The sequence below is a fragment of the Fistularia commersonii genome, chromosome 20 (genome assembly GCF_037954325.1).
Source record: "Fistularia commersonii isolate RoL2024-O1a breed Wild chromosome 20, RoL_Fcom_v1.0, whole genome shotgun sequence".
In the NCBI taxonomy this organism is placed as follows: domain Eukaryota; kingdom Metazoa; phylum Chordata; class Actinopteri; order Syngnathiformes; family Fistulariidae; genus Fistularia; species Fistularia commersonii.
In genome coordinates, this window is record NC_141303.1 from 2,335,887 (window position 1) to 2,356,096 (window position 20,210).

The following is a 20,210-nucleotide window of genomic DNA, read 5'->3' on the forward strand; positions in this document are numbered from 1 at the left end:
TAAATCTGACTTGGAGTTTATTGAGGAGGTGATGCTAACTAAAATGTTGTTTTTTTTTAATTTTTTCATCGATTGCGTTGACTTCCCCCAGCCGTGTTGCTGTTTCCTCTTTTTTGAGATGAGATGAGAGATGAGAACAACTTTATTTATCCCAAAGGAAATTGTTGTTCCAGAGTTTCAAGTAAAAAACATAACAGTAATAGATAATAGTAGAAAGGAGGAAGAATACGAATACAATGAAATTGTCTTAACTGTTAACTGTAACTACAAAGATTGATTTTCCCTCAATCATTGACTTATTCCATTTATCTATTTGCATTTAAAACAACAGAACGCCAGGGTTATAACAAATGCCCGGACAAGAAAGCGCTTTGCTCAAATTTAAGAAATTTAATTTAATTTAAGCTAAATTTGAGCATCCTCTCATCCCGGCGGCTGCGGTTGTGAGTTTATTCCAAGCCGTTCTCTCGGCTGTCGACCCGCTTAATGTCCCGTAAACCGACCACGCGATGGACGTCGGGGCGGCTCCCTTATCTAGCCACTGAATCTGCTTTTGTTTTTATGCGCTAGTGGCCGGGAACCTTTTCCGCTTTCCAAAATAAAACAATAAACCGCCGTGGATAGTTTGAACAGGTCTGCACCCGGCGCTCGCTTGAAGAGAACTACCTTTGGTTTCACTTTATCTTCCCGCTGTCGTCGAGTATTCATTCATTTCAGGAGAGATCGGCTTCTGAGTGTTCTTCGGAACACGAAGTCCAAATTTTTCCTTTGTTTAAGCGTAAAGGAGAACAGGTAAATGAGAAAAATCTTTATATGTAATGAACTGCTCCTTTAAAAAATACAAGATGAACAACCTGAGAGTCACCAAAACTATGCCTCAGCTGTGTCGTCTCAGTTCTCCGTGCATTTTGTTGTATTTTTTCACCTCATGTGAGACTGTTTTCTTATTAACCTCAACCAACAAATAAGAAGTGGTCCATTTTTCTTGGAAAACCCTGCACTCCATGTCCGTGTTTCTCTATTTTGACAACGACATCTTGCCGTTGACGGAAAAGCGGGAACATTTCTACCAATAAGTAAAAATGTTATTTACAAATCCGAAAGCCACGTTGCCGCCATTGTGTTGAGCCATGTTGCGAACACTGACTGAAACAGTGCAGCCCTAACCGACAGTATAGGAACTGCATTTTTATTTCAAAAAAGGATTTTCATGATTTTCGTGTCATTTTTCAAGTTGTAGATTTATTCCACGGGCCGGTCTGGACCTCCCGGTGGGCCGCTACCGGCCCGCGGGCCGTACGTTTGACACCCCTGCTGGAGTGTGTTTTTCCACTTTAATTTTCCAGTGTGACTCCGAATCCAGACCTCCATGGGTTCATACATTTGATTTCTATCGATAATTTTGTTGTCAGCACATTCAACTGTGTAAAGAACAAAGTATTTAAGAAGAATATTCTATTCATTCAGATCTAGGATGTGGTATTTTAGCATCCCCTTTGTTTTTGGAGCCGCGTATATACATACATATATCGATGGCTACAATGCAAAACCTCCTATCTGAGAAAAACACTTTTTTCAGGAAATGAAAAAAACATTTCATTTGATCATAGTATCGTATTTGTTAAAGATATTCAAGAATATTCTATTATTCACAGACTATATTTCTATTAATTTAAAAATACTTAGCATGTATTTTTACCACTGACAATGCAGATAAATGTTTTTTGCCTATTTTTTTCTGCTTTATTGTGCACATAGGAGTTTTGTCATGTGACATTTATGTCAAAAGAAAGGGCGGGATTATCTTGCAGAAAATGTGGAGCCGTCCCATTTCTCACCATTCAATGCAAACACCCCAAATCAAAAAATTTGCAAATATGAGGTTTTGCATTCCAGCCATCGATATGTTTGTGTGAATCCATAACATGACCAAACATAAGCGTTTGAATTTGGGCGACTCCTTCTCCAGCTCGGGATAAATCCAGCGATGTATGGCCGGCGCAAATGTGGAAAGACTTTTGACGATGTCTCAAGTATCCATGGCAACAAAAATGTCCCAAAGCGACCCCGTAGCAGCGAATTAGCAATGGCTCCAAACCATTTTTCTAAAAAAATGCAGACAATGCCGATCGCGCGACGTTTGTCTGTAGATTCCTTTTAAATAAATACGAGCGGATGCAGAATTTCTTTTTGCTACGTGTTACGGTTTGTTCTCTGCTCAGGTTCAACCAAAGAGGAGCTCGGAGACCCAAACCAGGCCTCGGACGGCGCCGAGCTCAGCCTGAGACCGCAGGGCAGAAAGTCTATCGGTGAGTCGTGTTTGGAACATGGCTTCGGATGCGGCGCTCTCATTAGGCCGCGGGTCAGCTCGGCCATTTCGCCGTCGGAATAAATTTCCTCCTCCGGAGTGACCTTCGGACTCGGAGGGAAATCTTTAGCGGATCTCTCATTCCGCGGAAAAGGCGGCCGAAGCGAAACGACATTAAAATGAATTTCCTCCGTCCGTGAGCGCCTCGTGTCGGGGGCGTTTGTTTGCGCGGTTGATCTCCACGTAACAGCTCGTCCGTCTTCTTTAAAAGCTTCTGCATCTTTGTTTTCCCTTCGTCTCCGACCGAATCTGCCAACTCTTACATTAGGGGAGGTGGAGGCGGAGAGCGAGGACGAAGACGACGACGACGACGACTGCAAAAAGGGCTCGATGGATGAGGTGAGGTTACCGATAGTTAAGCGATGACGGACGTTTTCGAGCTGGAAGGCGGCGGCGGCGGCGGCGGCGTGCCGCGTGCTGATGCTGCCCTCTAGTGTCCAGTTGTGATGATGCACGTGAACCACATGTGTCTCCAAAGATGAACTGTTCACTATCAGATAGAAGGCATACATCTCTTTTGGACTAAAACAACTTTTGTTTCTATTTCACTGCCAACTTTTCTCACGTTTTGCATTTCTGTGTGTTTTTATCCACAGGGGACGGCGGGCAGTGAAGCGTTCGCCACGGAAGAAATGTCCAACCTGGTCATCTACATCCAGCCGGTCAAGTTCAATAGCTTCGAGGGTTCCAAAAGTACCGGCATTTTTAAAATATACCAACAATGCGGGCTTGAGATATAAACACAACAATGTTCTTTTTCTCTTCCGTGTCGATCGTCGCATCCGGCTGATCGGCGCGTGTCCGTCTGTGCTCGCAGAAATCAATCGCAGCTTCCAGATGTCGTCGTTCGTGGAGACGAAAGCTCTGGAACAGCTGACGAAATCTCCGGTGGAGTTCGTGGAGTATCCTACCTCGGTGATACCGCCGCTGTTTCTCGTACACGGGACAGAATCCACATTTTTATTCGTTCGTCTATTATTGATAGTAAGAAAGGAAAAAAAAAATCTGTCCTAAAACGCTATCTGGTTTATCTATCTTCATTTCCAAAAGGGTGATTTCTCAAAGGGCACTGACTGGATTTCTCCCTTTACAAATGTGTCTTTTAGACGAGTAAACTGAGACAAAAGCACAAAATATTTTGGTGAAGGGAGTAAGCCTTTTGTTTAGAACATGGTGTAATTCTAATCCTGCATTATTGCGGACTGATTCATTGAGGGAAAAATGAATAAAAATGTTTTTTTATGTTGCGAAATTTTTTTCAAAAACCTGACCTGTACTCCGAGACACAGGACATTTTATCTGTTCGACTTTTATTATTAATAAGAAAGAAAGTCCAACATCAGTGCAAAAATGCTATCTGTCATACATAAATACATGCATACTGTTTCTAAGTAAGGGTAACGTGATTCATAAAACATGATATAGCATCGATTTAGAATTTCTCCCGTTTTAAATGTGTCTAAATAAATAAAAATGATCTTTTAATGTCGCAAAAAATGTTAGTAGCCAGTATTGCACTTTATGCAAACTAACAAAAACCAAGGAGCAGCTATCAAGCTAAAATAGAAGCACAGCATGCTGAATTAAAATGCACAATTTAGTTTAAAACTGATTTGTTTTTTTTCTTCCCCACCGGCTTGTAATATTTCATAAAACACGATATAGCATCGATTTAGAATTTCTCCCTTTTTAAATGTGTCTCAATGAATAAAAATGATCTTTTAATGTCGCAAAAATGTTAGTAGCCAGTATTGCACTTTATGCAAACTAACAAAAACCAATGAGTGGCTATCAAGCTAAAATAGAAGCACAGCATGCTGAATTAAAATGCACAATTCAGTTTAAAACTGATTTTTTTTTTTTTTTTTTCTTCCCCACTGGCTTGTAATATTTCAAGCGACGAAGATGAAATGCGAATCTGAGATTTCCGCGCCGATCTTGCGAAACCCTTGTCCTTAACCGGTGCGTTCAGATACAACAAGCTGCAGCTGAGCAGGATTTACCCGAAAGGCACCAGAGTGGATTCATCCAACTACAACCCCCAGCTCTTCTGGAACGCCGGATGTCAGCTGGTGGCTCTGAATTTCCAAACAATTGGTGAGTGACAGGAATGTGTCACATTGAATTATAACTCTTTTAACCTTCCTCCTGTGTTAGTTTTCTGGTAGCGCCCCCGGTGTTAACGGGTCGGTTTCGACCCGTGTCTTAAATCAGCTTTAAAATACACTAAAAAGAAAAACTTAAATTCCAAATCTTTTTCTCATCTCTCGGTTACCTTGTTTGGGTTCCTTATCCATGAAAATATTGGGTTTAAAAATTTTTGTTGTGGTTCTCTGGGCCTTATTATTATTAGTATACCTCTTGATTTAAAAAAAAAAAAAAAAAACAGAAAAATTAACCTCAAGAGAATAATATAAATATGTGTCTGGACATGCTCATCTTTGTTTGTCTTTTTTGCAGCAATCCTGGACAAATGAGCGTCCAGAAGCTCACATGAGTGGGGGAGGAGTTGGTTGTCATTGTGTTGGCTGACAATGCATTTAAGATTTAAATTTTGGCTCTAATTATTGCTTTGTAATCTTATTTTTATACCCGGGTCGAAACTGACCCTAACACTACAAAGGACATAATTTCTACTAGAGCATTTTATAATGCAGTGAAAAAAAAAGTTTTTGTTGAATTTTGTTGAAATCAAGGTTCCTGACAAAGTCAAGAAGCCTTGATGCAATAAAAAAAATTTAAGTGATTATTTTATGCATTTAAAAACTAAAACGGGTCGGCGGCGACCCTAACACAAGAGGGAGGTTAAACTATTTTTCCTTTTGCTCTCCCGTTGTTCAGACCTGTCCATGCAGCTCAACCTGGGCATGTACGAATACAACGGCAAATGCGGTTTTCGACTGAAACCGGAGTTCATGAGGCGGCCGGACAAACATTTCGACCCTTTCACCGAAAGCACCGTGGACGGGATCGTGGCAAACACGCTATCTGTGAAGGTGTGTGTCACAAAACTGTCTCGCTCTTTTTTTTTTTTTTTTCTCCTCCTCCTCCTCCTCCTCTCATCCCGTATTTTATTTTTCCCCGTTCAGATCATCTCAGGCCAGTTCCTGTCCGATAAGAAAGTGGGAACTTACGTGGAGATCGACATGTTCGGGTTGCCGGTGGACACCAAGAGGAAGGCTTTCAAAACCAAGACGTCGCAGGGCAACGCCATCAACCCCGTCTGGGAGGAGGAGGCCATCGTTTTCAAAAAGGTTAGCTTGTGCCGCTCTAGATATTCGATCGGAGTTTTGAACTCGTTCTCGCTCAAGAGATTTTGCTGGAAATAATTGCTATTCTGTTATTGTGTCTGTTATTCATAGTCTGGTTCAGGGGTCGGCAATAAATTATAAATATCTCATTGAAGTGTCTTTCTTCTTCTTCTTCTTCTTCTTCTTCTTTCGGCTTTTCCCGTTAGGGGTCGCCACAGCGAGTCAACTTTCTCCATCTAACCCTATTCTCTGTATCTTCCTCTCTCACACCAGCTACTTTCATATCCTCTCTCACTACGTCCATAAATCTTCTCTTTGGTCTTCCTCGAGACCTCTTGCCTGGCAGCTCCAATTCCAGCATCCGTCTACCAATATATTCACTATCTCTTCTCTGTACATGACCGAACCATCTCAGTCTGGCTTCTCTGACCTTCTCTCCAAAACATCGAACATGTGCCGTCCCTCTAATAGATTCATTCCTGATCCTATCCATCCTGGTCACTCCCAAAGAGAACCTCAACATCTTCATCTCTGCAACCTCTAGTTCTGCCTGCTGTCTTTTGGTCATTGTAACAGTTTCTAGTCCATACATCATCGCTGGTCTCACCACTGTCTTGTACACCTTTCCTTTTATTCTGGCCGATAGTCTTCTATCACATAGTACCCCTGACACTTTTCTCCACCCATTCCAACCTGCTTGGACCCGTCTCTTCACCTCTTTTCCGCACTCTCCATTGCTCTGGACTGTTGACCCTAAGTACCTGAAATCCTCCAGCTTCTTGATCTCCATTCCCTGTAGCCTCACCGCTCCACCCGAGTTCCTCTCATTCACACACATATATTCTGTCTTGCTGCGACTAACTTTCATTCCTCTCCTTTCCAGAGCATACCTCCACCTCTCTAGATTTTCCTCTACCTGTTGTCTGCTCTCACTACAGATCACAATGTCATCCGCAAACATCATGGTCCATGGGGATTCCTGTCTAACCTCATCTGTCAGCCTATCCATCACCATTGCGAACAAGAAGGGGCTCAGTGCTGATCCCTGATGGAGTCCCACCTCCACCTTGAACTTCTCTGTTACCCCTACAGCACACCGTACCAGTGTCTCACAGCTAGCATACATGTCCTGCACCAGTCCAACATACTTCTCTGCCACTCCAGACTTCCTCATACAATACCAGAGCTCCTCTCTTGGCACCCTGTCATATGCTTTTTCTAGGTCTACAAAAACGCAGTGCAACTCCCTCTGGCCTTCTCTGTACTTTTCTATTAGCATTCTCAACGCAAATACTGCATCTGTAGTACTCTTCCTAGGCATGAAGCCATACTGCTGTTCACAAATGCTGACTTCTGCTCTCAGTCTAGTTTCCACTACTCTTTCCCATACCTTCATTGTATGGCTCATCAACTTTATCCCTCTGTAGTTGCCACAATTCTGCACATCCCCTTTATTCTTAAAAATAGGCACCATCACACTTTGTCTCCATTCTTCAGGCATCTTCTCACTCTCTAAGATCCTGTTGAATAATCTAGTCAGAAAATCTACCGCTGCCTCTCCTAGACACTTCCACACCTCCACAGGTATATCATCAGGACCAACTGCTTTTCCACTCTTCATCCTCTTCAATGCCTTCCTCACTTCACTTTTACTAATTTTTGCTACTTTGTGGTCTACAATAGTCACCTCTTCTACCCTTGCCTCTCTTTCATTTTCCACATTCATCAGTTCTTCAAAGTACTCTTTCCATCTTCCCATCACTCTTCTAGCATCTGTCAATACATTTCCCTCTCTGTCCTTTATCACCCGGACCTGTTGTACATCCTTTGCATCTTTATCTCTCTGTTTCGCCAACCTGTATAGATCATTCTCACCCTCCTTACTATCCAACCGAGCATACAAGTCATCATAAGCCCTTTGTTTTGCCTTTGCTACCTCTATCTTTACCTTTCGCCGCACCTCCCTGAACTCCTGTCTGTTCTCTTCAGTCCTCTCAGTATCCCACTTCTTCTTCGCTAACCGCTTTCTCTGTATACACTCCTGCACTTCCTCATTCCACCACCAAGTCTCCTTATCTACTTTCCTTCCAGATGACACACCAAGTACTCTTTTACCTGTCTCCCTGATAACACTAGCTGTAGTTGTCCAATCATCTGGAAGCTCACCCTGACCACCCAGACCCTTTCTCAACTCCTCCCTGAAAACCATGCAACACTCCTCCCTTTTCAGCTTCCACCATTTTGTCCTCTGCTCTGCCTTTGTCCTCTTCATCTTCCTTGTCACCAGAGTCATCCTACAAACCACCATCCTATGCTGTCTGGCTACACTCTCACCTACAACTACTTTGCAGTCACTAATCTCTTTCAGGTTACCTCGTCTATACAAGATGTAGTCTACCTGCGTGCTCCTACCTCCGCTCTTATAAGTTACCCTATGTTCCTGTTTTTTCTGGAAAAAGGTGTTCACTACAGCCATTTCCATCCTTTTTGCAAAATCTACCACCATCTGTCCCTCTGCATTCCTATCCTGGATACCAAATCTGCCCATCACTTCTTCATCCCCTCTATTGCCTTCACCAACATGTCCATTGAAGTCTGCACCAATGACCACTCTCTCATTTCTGGGAATATTCTGCATCACTTCATCTAACTCATTCCAGAACTTCTCCTTCTCTTCAGATTCACATCCCACCTGCGGGGCATAGCCACTAACAACATTGAGCATCACACCTTCGATTTCCAGTTTCAGACTCATAAGTCTATCTGACATTCTTTTCACCTCTAGGACGTTCCTAACAAACTCCTCCTTCAAGATAACTCCTACTCCATTTCTCTTCTTGTCAGTACCATAATAGTACAACTTAAAGCCTGCTCCTAAGCTTCTAGCCTTACTACCTTTCCACCTGGTCTCCTGGACACACAGTATATCCACCTTCCTTCTCTGCATCATGTCGACCAGCTCTCTACCTTTTCCTGTCATAGTCCCAACATTCAAAGTCCCTACTCTCAGTCCCAGACTCTTTCCTTTCCTCCTCTCTCTCTGCTTCCGAACACGCACTCCTCCTCTTCTTCTTGTTCTTGTTCTTCGACCCACAGTAGCCCAATTTCCATTAGTACCCTGTAGGTCATCAGTACCAATGGCGGTCGTTGTTAACCCGGTCCGCGACCGATCCGGTATGGTATAGTTATTGAAGTGTCTTTCATTTGTGTTAATTCTTTTTTTGAACTTTTAGTTCTAAGTTGGAAGATTATTGTGATCTTGAAATATTAAAATAAAATTATATTTATTATTTTTCGCCGCTCAAAATAACATCACACTCGCGGAACAGCCGGTAAGGTCCCGATTTGCAGATGCTGTGCGCAGAAGTTCAGGAACAAAAGATAAGATAAGATAAGATAAGATAAGAACAACTTTATTAATACCGAAGGAAATTTTTGGGCCAGAGTTACAGAAAATATAACAGTAATAAATAATAAAAAGAAAAGGCAGAATTAGAAATAAAAATAAACCATAAACTATAAAACTATAAAGTGTCTCAGTGAAACTATGAAGTGTCTTAGTAACAAGTGAGGTAAGGAGTGCACAATAGTATGGTATGATAAAAGGAAGTCCCATAAACCAGGTAAATTAAATATTTATGAAGATATTTTGCAAATATTTAGTTCTTTTTGTTTACCGACACAGTGATTTTTTCCCGATTTATTTTTAAAATTCAGGTCAAGGCTCCGCTACACGCTCTGAAAGCCCAAAACTCAAAGTTCATTACATAAATAGAATTTAATTTTCTCTGTTGTGAATTTCAGAAGCAACACACTACACACTTGTTTATGCAAAATGTAAAGGTAATAAAAAGCGATATATACAGTGGTGCCTTTATTTTAGATGTCAAAAAGTAATTGCGGCTCCCAGTGTTTTCTCTTTGGCTCTTTTTTCTCAAATGGCTCTTTGGGTGTTACGGGTTGCCGACCTCTGGTCCGGTAAAATAATGGTAGTTGGTTTTAATCAGATCACCCAAAAGAAACGAAGAAGAAGAACGGACGTTTTTAACAAAAGTACTGATTTTGGCTCCCGGTAACGGCTGTGTTTGATCCATTTCGCAGGTGGTTCTGCCAACGCTCGCCTCATTGAGGATAGCCGTGTTCGAAGAAGGCGGGAAGTTCATCGGCCACCGCATCATCCCCGTTTCGGCGATCCGTCCAGGTGATGAACGCGGATAAACGCTGGCGAAGGTGGTACGAAGCCGTCGTCTTTCATAGAAGTCCTAACATGAGCGACGTGTCGCAGGCTATCACTACATCAGTATGAGGAACGAGAAGAACCAGTCGCTCACGCTGCCGGCTCTCTTCGTGTACGTGGAAGTCAAAGATTACGTTCCCGACACGTTCGCAGGTGGGTGGGTTTCCACGACGACCTTCCGCCCTGTTGAGACGCATTTCGAAATAAACGTCCAAAATGGAATCATTTTTTCCATTTCATTTTGTAATAAAGCTGCATTTTGTAATAAAGCTGCATTTTGTAATAAACTGCCCCAACGCATTTTGCAATAAATTCTGCCGCATTATGTTATAAGTTATTACATATTGAGAAGATTATTACAAAATGCAACTTTTTTATTCTCTAGGAAATGTAATAACATGGTGTATTATGTAAAAACAATTCTAAATCATATTTTTTTTTCGTTAACTGTATTTTATTTTACTTTTCTTTATTTTACTTTAAAGTATTTACTTTAAAGTATTTGTAAAAGCTGGGCCTATTACTAGTATTACTGTATTAGCCTAGTAGCAGTACTTAGCAATTACTATCAGTAATTACTATCATTATCACTACCTTATAGCCTTAACTTTGATACTTTATATTTTATTTTATTTCTTATTCTCCCTCCTTCCTACTATTATCTATTATTGTTATGTTTTACTTGAAACTCTGGCACGATAATTTCCTTCGGGATAAATAAAGTTGTTCTTATCTTACACTATTCAAAGGTTGCATTAACAGAGAATATTCTATAAATTCCATGTTATTACATTTCCTAGAGAATAAAAAAGTTGCAATTGCAACTTGTAATAATCTTCTCAAAATGTAATAACTTATTACATAATGCGGCAAAATTTATTCCAAAATGCGTTGGGGCAGTTTATTACAAAATGCGTCTTTATTACAAAATGAAATGAAAAAGTTATTACATTTTGGACGTTTATTACAAAATGCGGCTCAACACACCCCGTCCAGAAAGTGCCACCTCGAGGTTTTTTATTTTTTTTATTTATTTTTTTTTATTTTTCTCCCAGACGTGATCGAGGCTTTGTCCAATCCCATCCGCTACGTCAACCTGATGGAGCAGCGAGCCAACCAGCTGGCCGCCCTCACGCTGGAGGAGGGCGGCGAGGAAGAGGGCGACAAAGAGGTGCGTTGCTTTTCCCGTCGTCCGGCGTCCCGACGAGATGCCGACCTCCAATGAAATTGCATATTGAAGACTTTTGTGTATTTCGGGTCAATGCCGAATTAGCTGGTGTTAGCTTAACCCTCGTGTTGTTTTGCGGGTCAAAAGTGACCCGCTATGATGTTTAGCTGTAGGAAAAAACACCTTAACCTATTTTTTTCCAACTTGAAATTTTATGACTTTTCCTAAAGAGACCTCATAATTAGAAAAAGCGATACTTCTTTTTTGTTTATGTTTCCATGTGGGCTGTTCACCACTAGGATGCAAAGATAATCTAATGGGTCATTTTTTACCTGTAAACACAATGTTAAGATCTCACAAGGGCTAATAAATATAACACATGAATTGCAGACTTATTTCATGTCGATATAAATATCCACTAAATAGATGATAAAGTGTTTTTTCCTGATCTTAATGTAATCCAATGTCTTCTTTTTGAACCTGCATACACTGATTTTTTTAATATTTTTTTTTAACTGTCAAAGTCAGCTTATCATCAACTTCTCTGCACGTACTGAACTTACGGAGGAATCGAGAGGACGTTTCTAACAAAATAACAAATGATAAAAATAAATACTTATTTAGGGCCTTGTAGAGACGTCTGCGACATTCTGTTACAACGCTTTAAATGCAAACAAATAAATGTAAGTCAGTGATTATTCGATGTGACCAATTTGAAAAAAATACGTTTTAATTGGTTAAAGTTAGATTTATTGTCTATTTCTCCGCACATAAAGAGGAATTGAGAAGATGTTTCTCACGATCCCACGAAAATAGCAAAATAATAATAATAATAATAACAACGGGGTGCAAATTAACGGTAAAGTGCATTAAAAATGGGATGGGAAGTAATGTCAAAAAGAAAACATCAAAATCACACCGAGCAGAGGAAAGTTCCTTATCGCATTTTTTTGCTATAGTCATTTTAACGGCAGGTTATAAATATAAAATGTGTTTTAGGGTGTGAAATAAAAGAACCGTTTCTTACCGAAAACAAGATGAATTGTTTTCTAATTCACTGCATCTCAACCAGGTGCGTTTCATTCTCAAAATGTGAAAATGAAGTATTATTTGTTTCAGTGAGATGCATTTCCTCTCGTGTTTGATCGCCATTTGATACCTCTTGATATAAATCTTATTTCCCCTTTCGAGCTGAAAAGGCCAACCTCTACGGCGGGATACTTCTGCTCCATTGCAAAAAAAAAATATATATTTTTTATGACAGGATTACTTTCGAACCGAGATAAATGGAGTGATTCATGAAACGTCTGGGTAGCCGAGACAATCAAAGGTTATCTCTGCAACGCTCGACAGAAGCAATAAGACGGGATCCGGTTCCGCTGGGTTTAAATTAATGCTTTGACAAAGCGTTCCTTGCTTGTTTGCAGTATCTGGACCGTTTAAGACTAAAATAATTCATTCCAGTAATATCAAACATCAATCCAAGCCTTTAAATTATGACATGATGTGATTCATCACAACTAAATCCAAGAGTCACCTTTTGTTCAAACTTAATTTCAACCTTCCATAAGTTCGACCTCCCGTTCTGCTCCCACTGTGACATCAATTCCCAAGAGAGAGATTGTGTTGTAAACATTACACACTCGTGGTGTGTTTTACGTGACAACAAATGCCACAGGATGCATGTTGTGTATTGAGATCTTTGTTAAATGACCTTCATGTTAAATTACGGACGGTGAAAATCGCTACGTATCAGCGAAACAGAGATGATGCCTGAAGAAAAATGTTTTCAAAGATGATTATTTGTTTTGTTTATTCACATTATCCCTGTAATCCTTCGGAGTAAATAACTGCAACCTAGCTGGACATACATGCTAATGCACGGAATGCAAATTGTTATACTTAAAACATGCAAAAATAATTCATTTTATCCCCACAAATCCTCATGAAAGACAGTTCTCCTCAGAATATTAAAAAAAACCCTAAAAACAACAAGTAAAACGCAAACAAAACTTGGAATTTGTACGATTACGTATATTTATAGCGAGTATAATTTTACAAAACCAATTTATCTTTTATTCTTATTTAAAGGACATCCAAAAACTAGTTTATTCCACTGGTTTCAGATAACTTTTCATCAGTGGGTTATTTGTCTCCAATTTATTTCTCGGATGTCCTCAACCAGATGGAATTCAATTTACTATCACACAAATGGGCTGAAATAAAAAAAAATGAAATGAAATTTGATGAGATGCAATTCAAGACTTTCAACTCTGACTAGAAGCGACTCTTTATTATCACAATATTTGGTGCGTTTATCGCACACAGTGCGAGAGCTGCTGGACTTCTAGCTGGACGTCTGCGAAGAAAAACCCACTAATGTAGGTCTCCCGTTGTTTTTCACTTATATTTATCGCAGATTAAACACAGATGAGTAAAAGTAAGACAAGCTGACCTTTGAATAATGAAAGGAGGGGGAACGACTTCCTGCGTGTAATTAACCTGTATCTGCTATTTATTCAACCGGCGCGAGCGCAGATGTGAGTGACTCACGACGACGAACTTCCCAAAACGTCCCGAACGTTTGGAGGGGAAACGAACCAAAGAGGCAATTAGCTTTAGCCGTGTTTCTCTTTCAAAGGTGGCCGCATTGCAAAGGTATTTACGGGGATGAATTTAGGGGAAGGCGCGCGGCAGGAGACGGGATTAAGGCCGGAAGCAGGCGGCGTCTTCTTTTTTTTTTGTTTTGTTTTTTTTTTCCGCTTTGCCAGCTGATGCGATTACCCGCAAGGATGGCTGATGGAGGGCTGTTTCACGCTGCGTCCATGGCAACAGTCAGCAGAGCGGAGCATCGGGTGGGGGAAATAGCAGAAGACGTGGCGTGACGACGTTATTATTCACAAAAGTGTTAGATTGGGAACGCGGTGCCGAACGGGGAGCCATGCTGAGAACGGGTTACCAAAGATATATCTACAAAGTGAACTGCCACGGACGGGTACGACTGGAAACTTGGGAAAAACACATTTCTTATCTTCTCTGAATACTTTTTTAAAAGGTGTAACTACTCACGGAGGCTCCGCGGCTGCAAAGATGGAAATACGTCCGACGAAAAATCCCGCTCTGAAACGTGACCCGAGCGGAATTAAAATGCTGTTTCAGAAGACTTATAAAAGAGAAAATTCAGCATGTGTGATTATCTCGTGCAGGTGGAAGCAGGAAGCGACGCCCCGATGGAGTCCAAGGTGGACCAGCGGGCGGTTTTACCCGCGGAGAACGGCCTGAGCCACACGCCTATCATCGCCCCGAAACCCCCCTCGCTAGGAGGCCACCAGCCTCAGTCTGCAGGTAAATATACTGCTCAAAAAAATAAAGGGAACACTTGAACAACACAATGTAACTCCAAGTCAATCACACTTGTGTGAAATCATAGTGTCCACTCAGGAAGCAACACAGATTCATTTTGACTTGTTTTAAGGACATTACATCAAAGTTGGATCAGCCTGGAGTTTGTTTTTACACTTTCATTTTGAGTGTGATTCCTAATCCAGACCTCCATGGGTTGATACATTTCCATTGATCATTTTTGTGTGATTTTGTTGTCAGCACATTCAACTGTGTAAAGAGCAAAGTATTTCATAAGAATATTTCATTCATTTAGATCTAGGATGTGTTTTTTAAGTGTTCCCTTTATTTTTTTGAGCAGTGTACATCCCGTCTGAACGCGTGTTTGCAACTTATCTGCTATTCTTGTTAAAAAGAAAAAAAAAAATCTCATCCAAGTCCCCTAAAACTTTTTTTTTTTTTTTTTTTTTACTGTCAATTGCATCGCATTAGCTTGAGCTCAGGTGTAGTTTTTTTTTTTTTTCTGATTTATAATTACAATGAAAATAGATCAAAAACATTTAATCATAATTTGTAAATGTTATTATTGTAAGTGTTTTTTTTTTCTGTGCCTGTTTGTCAGTGTCTGATGACAAATAATATATATAGTAATATAATAATATACATTTTCGATAAAGTATACAGATAAGTCAGTAGACATGTCGTACTGTTTGACTGTTTTACATTTTCATATTTATTCTGTTTGTCAAGCTAATGTGTGATTGACAGTGTAAATATTTCGGAGAAGATTATAAGATTATTTTTTTGTGTAAATGTAATCAAATCTCAGGTTGGTTTTTTTTTCTTTTTTTTTTTTTTTGTTTATTCAAACAAACGTCTTTATTGTGAATAGCAGTTAAATCTCAAGCAGATGTCCCTGCTGACATGCACCTTTATTTTATTTTATTTGTTTTCCATCAGGCTCCTTGAAGCCATCGGTGAAGACCGAAGATATAATTATGAGTGTTCTCACCGGTAAAGTCTTTTTCTCACATTATTCATTCTTATTTCACACTAAAACTGACATCGCATCAAATTTCAGACCGTGCATAACATTTATCCAAATTATCATGATCTGAAGAACTTGAGGCGCAAACGGTGGAGGAGTTAAAACAGCAGAAGGGTTTTGTCCGAGAGCAAAGGAAGCAGTACAAGGAGATGAAGGAGCTGGTGCGGAAACACCACCGCAAGACCAGCGAGCTGATCAAGGAGCATACGGCTCGGGCGTCCGAGCTGCAGAGCCAACATCAGCGCCGGCGCTCTGCCCTGCAGAAGAGCCACAAACGAGATGGTAAGAAAAGGTAGGTGTTCCGACTCCGCTTTCGTCAAACGGCATCGACTCGGACCCGCCGAGCGCGATCTGACCGGGGATACGGGTTCAATATGTCGGATGTGCGTGCGATTGCATGAGACGTGAAGCTACTTCTTCAAGACGATCAATATGTCGGCATCTATTTAGCAATACAAATATTCTCTGCGATATGATGTCATGGATTTTATGGTTTATTTATCATTTTTTTTTGTTTATAAACTCTGAGGGATTCACGATAATGGTGTCAACATCAGGGAACAGATAAGATAAGATAAGATAAGATAACATAACATAACATAACATAACATAAGGTAACGTAAGGTGAGGTGGTAAGGTAAGGTGAGGTGGTAAGGTAAGGTAAGGTAAGGTAAGGTAAGGTAAGATAAGATAAGATAAGGTAACGTAAGGTAGCGTAAGGTAACATAAGGTAAGGTGGTAAGGTAAGGTAAGGCAAGGTAAGATAAGATAAGATAAGATAAGATAAGATAAGATTAGATAAGATAAGGTGGTAAGATAAGATAGGGTAAGGTAAGATAAGATAAGATAAGATAAGATAAGATAAGATAAGATAACGTAAGGTAACGTAAGGTGAGGTGGTAAGGTAAGGTAAGGTAAGGTAAGGTAAGATAAGATAAGATAAGATAACGTAAGGTAGCGTAAGGTAACATAAGGTAAGGTGGTAAGGCAAGGTAAGATAAGATAAGATAAGATAAGATAAGATAAGATAAGATAAGATAAGATAAGATAAGATAAGGTAAGGTAAGGTAAGATAAGATAAGATAAAGTAAGGTGGTAAGATAAGATAAGATAAGATAAGATAAGATAAGATAAGGTAAAACAAGATAAGATAAGATAAGATAAGATAAGATAAGATAAGATAAGATAAGATAAGGTAAAACAAGATAAGATAAGATAAGATAAGATAAGATAAGATAAGGTAAGGTACGGTAAGATAAGATAAGATAAGATAAGATAAGATAAGATAAGATAAGATAAGATAAGATAGTACCTTATTGATCCCCATAGACAAAATGACAACAACGAGGATAAAAATAGAAAACAGAATGACAACAAGGATAAAAAAAAGCAGACAACAGAATGACAAGGATAAAAATAGATAACGGAATGACAACAAAAGAAATAAGGATAAAATTAGATAGGCAAAATGACAACATCAAGCATTAACATAGACAACAGAATGACAACAACAATAAGGACAAGAGTAGATGACCAAAATGATAACAACAAGGATGAGAATAGATAACAGAAAAAATCGATAAGCAGGGTGACAATGGATTTACAACAGCAAGGATAAAAAAAATGTGAAAAGCTCAATTCAGCTTAAATCAGTCCGCTTATCAATAAAAAAATAATTATGAAAAAATAATTATCGAGCAAGAGATGACCTTTTTCTGAACATTTGAGGAACTGTGTTTTATGAATGTAATAACACTCTTAAATAATTACTTTTTTCTATTCAATCAGTCTCCATCGTTATATTCCTGTGATGAAGACATATTATTTGATTTCTTAATATTTTGTGACTTCTATTGAGTTTGCCATTTTTTACCAAAAAATAAATAAAAAGGTGACAGTATAGATGTAAATAAATGTAACTAAATATCATGTAAAATAACTGTAACTACTCCTTAATGTGCAATAACTCATTCAAATCCAAAATGTTACATCTGCATTTGCATAGATGTAAAACCAAATGATGTTTACTAGTTGCTCTGTTCCAAAATCAACTTTCAGCGCTGCATTGTTTTTTTGACGCGTCTTTCTTCAACACATTCTGCTGCCGTCCTAGTTTGGCTTTTAATTCTTGGACAATCTGTTGTTTTTCTGGAAGTTTAGCATACTTAGCTCCGCGTTTGGTTTCAAAATGCCAACGTAGATCGTACTCTGCCTCATGACGCAAAAGACATAGCGGTTCTCCAAACATGTATCTTTCTTCCCGTCTTTCTCGAAACAGCCTTCCATCTGCATCCTTTGTTTTTTTCCTCCTGGATATTTAGGGATAATTTGTATTTCTCAATTCCACGTGTTGAAAATGGAATTGATGTGGATTCACTGCGATCTAATGGCCGGATGCCGTCACTGGACGGGTAACATGATCGGCGGGAATTGTGGGAAATGTAGTTTACGGTCAATTCACGTGTTAGACATCTTTATTTTAAGACAATCAGATGGAATTTCTGATGGAATTTGGCTTAGAAAGTAGAAAGATATCAACTTTCTTACTGGCTTTTTTTAAACGTACACATTAGTGTCAGAGGGATTAACGTGCGTCACCTAGACCACAATTCGATGCAACCGTTTCGGTGCTTGAATTTGAGAGCTGGTCCATGAAAAGTTAGACTTTTATTTTTAAAAAAATCCCTGTCACATCAGGAATGAGCTTTCCAAAAGGTGCCGGATAAAAAAACCCCTGAGCTCCTTTGAGAATGAGGAGCAGTAGATAAGAACGGACTAAGAAGGACTTTATCAACGAACCTAAGGCAACTGCTTTTGTCTGTATTTGTGTGTGTGTGTGTGTGTGTGTGTGTGTGTGTGTGTTAGCCGGTCGGATCACTCCCTGTCCACACTGGACCAGGAGCTGTGCGATCTGGACCAGGAGTGCGGTCAGAGGTTGGCCGAGCTGAAGGAGCAGCAGCAGCAGCAGCTCCTCACCCTCCGCCAGGAGCAGTACTACAGCGAGAAGTACCAGAAACGAGAGCATATCAAGCAGGTACACACACACACACACACACACACACACACACACACATATACACACACACACACACACACACTCATCCGGTTGACGTTCATCATTCATCATTTCATTCATTATCAAAACAACTTCATCCTGCACTCGGGGCTGGAGCCTAGCCCTTCTCTGATTGGCTGAGAGGCGGAGGGGTTCTTCCTGGTGGCCAGCCAATGACAGAGCTTCGTACTAGACGTACAAGTCACCCTCTGATTCGCACATCATATACACGACTGTCTCAGAAAATTAGAATATTGTGATAAAGTTCTTTATCTTCTGTAGTGCAATTAAAATAACAAAATTACTTTTTCATGATATTCTAATGTTTTGAAATAGGATTTTTGAGTTTTCTTAAGATGTAAGCCATAATCAGCAATATTAAAATAATAAAAGGCTTGCAATATTCCAGTTGATTTGTAATGAATCCAGAATGTATGACATTTTTGTTTTTTTAATTGCATTACAGAAGATAAAGAACTTCATCACAATATTCTAATTTTCCGAGACAGTCCTGTAGAGTCTCACAGCCAATCCCTCTCTGGTTTGAAGAAGCTGGAGGAAACCGACCTGAACTTTTTTATTTCTGTTTTACCTCAGAATGATTCAACTTATGATTGCATAAGTTTTTAACCATCATCTATTTTAGACTCTTAGCGCTGGCTTTACCTTTCTCCCGTCACAACCTTGCATGTATTGGAGTCCTAAGAGGAAGTGAATTATTAATAAATAGATTTAAATGGAGGTAAGTTAAACTTGGCTGGTGTTTGTGTTGTCGGGCGGACTGTGTATTTAATATTTGAAGTTAGAAGTCACACTCACATGGATTACACCCCTCCCTCAATCCCAACACTACAGAAGCGACTTTTTCTTTTCATTTTCCGCTTTTTCTTTTCCATCAGCCACATTTTCACAGAAACTTCCACTTTTTAGTTTCTTATTTTTCCCAAAATGAAACTTCACATTTCACCCCTTCCCAGTTTAAATAGAAGTTTAATATGTTTTCCAAGGTTTTGCACAAAGGCAGTAAATTGACAGTTAACCATTTTACACGTGTGTTACTTCCATTCATCTGTTTTTTGTCCTACACACTTGTTTCACATTTCCTCTCCTGACCTGGCCTGACCTCATGGAGGGCTTGAAGAGTCACAGACAGATTAAGATTTTAAACATTTTGTTTTTATATGGGTTCACACACAGGGGGGGAGGAAAGGAAAGGAAAGGAAAGGAAAGGAAAGGAAAGGAAAGGAAAGGAAAGGAAAGGAAAGGAAAGGAAAGGAAAGGAAAGGAAAGGAAAAAGAAGAGAATAGTAAGAACAGTAAAGGAAAGGAAAGGAAAGGAAAGGAAAGGAAAGGAAAGGAAAGGAAAGGAAAGGAAAGGAAAGGAAAAAGAAGAGAATAGTAAGAACAGTAAAGGAAAGGAAAGGAAAGGAAAGGAAAGGAAAGGAAAGGAAAGGAAAGGAAAGGAAAGGAAAGGAAAAAGAAGAGAATAGTAAGAACAGTAAAGGAAAGGAAAGGAAAGGAAAGGAAAGGAAAGGAAAGGAAAGGAAAGGAAAGGAAAGGAAAGGAAAGGAAAAAGAAGAGAATAGTAAGAACAGTAAAGGAAAGGAAAGGAAAGGAAAGGAAAGGAAAGGAAAGGAAAGGAAAGGAAAGGAAAGGAAAAAGAAGAGAATAGTAAGAACAGTAAAGGAAAGGAACGGAAAGGAACGGAAAGGAAAGGAAAGGAAAGGAAAGGAAAGGAAAGG

General features: G+C 39.7%; 1 protein-coding gene across 3 annotated transcripts in view; it reads left to right on the top strand.

Annotated features, from left to right (window-relative positions):
• Positions 1 to 20,210, top strand: part of plcb1l (phospholipase C beta 1-like) — a 189,453-nt gene that overhangs the window by 135,437 nt on the left and 33,806 nt on the right. For 2 of the 3 annotated variants that reach the window (XM_086166987.1, XM_086166988.1), the window contains exons 15-28: positions 2,223 to 2,309; positions 2,637 to 2,707; positions 2,965 to 3,061; positions 3,186 to 3,270; positions 4,341 to 4,465; positions 5,210 to 5,364; positions 5,458 to 5,622; positions 9,721 to 9,820; positions 9,905 to 10,009; positions 10,912 to 11,027; positions 14,231 to 14,369; positions 15,327 to 15,380; positions 15,487 to 15,706; positions 18,280 to 18,448. In XM_086166987.1, the coding sequence (XP_086023113.1) occupies positions 2,223 to 2,309; positions 2,637 to 2,707; positions 2,965 to 3,061; positions 3,186 to 3,270; positions 4,341 to 4,465; positions 5,210 to 5,364; positions 5,458 to 5,622; positions 9,721 to 9,820; positions 9,905 to 10,009; positions 10,912 to 11,027; positions 14,231 to 14,369; positions 15,327 to 15,380; positions 15,487 to 15,706; positions 18,280 to 18,448 (1,688 nt within the window). The remainder of the gene's footprint in view (positions 1 to 2,222; positions 2,310 to 2,636; positions 2,708 to 2,964; positions 3,062 to 3,185; positions 3,271 to 4,340; positions 4,466 to 5,209; positions 5,365 to 5,457; positions 5,623 to 9,720; positions 9,821 to 9,904; positions 10,010 to 10,911; positions 11,028 to 14,230; positions 14,370 to 15,326; positions 15,381 to 15,486; positions 15,707 to 18,279; positions 18,449 to 20,210) is intronic. The other variant, XR_015107685.1, reaches the window with a different exon arrangement.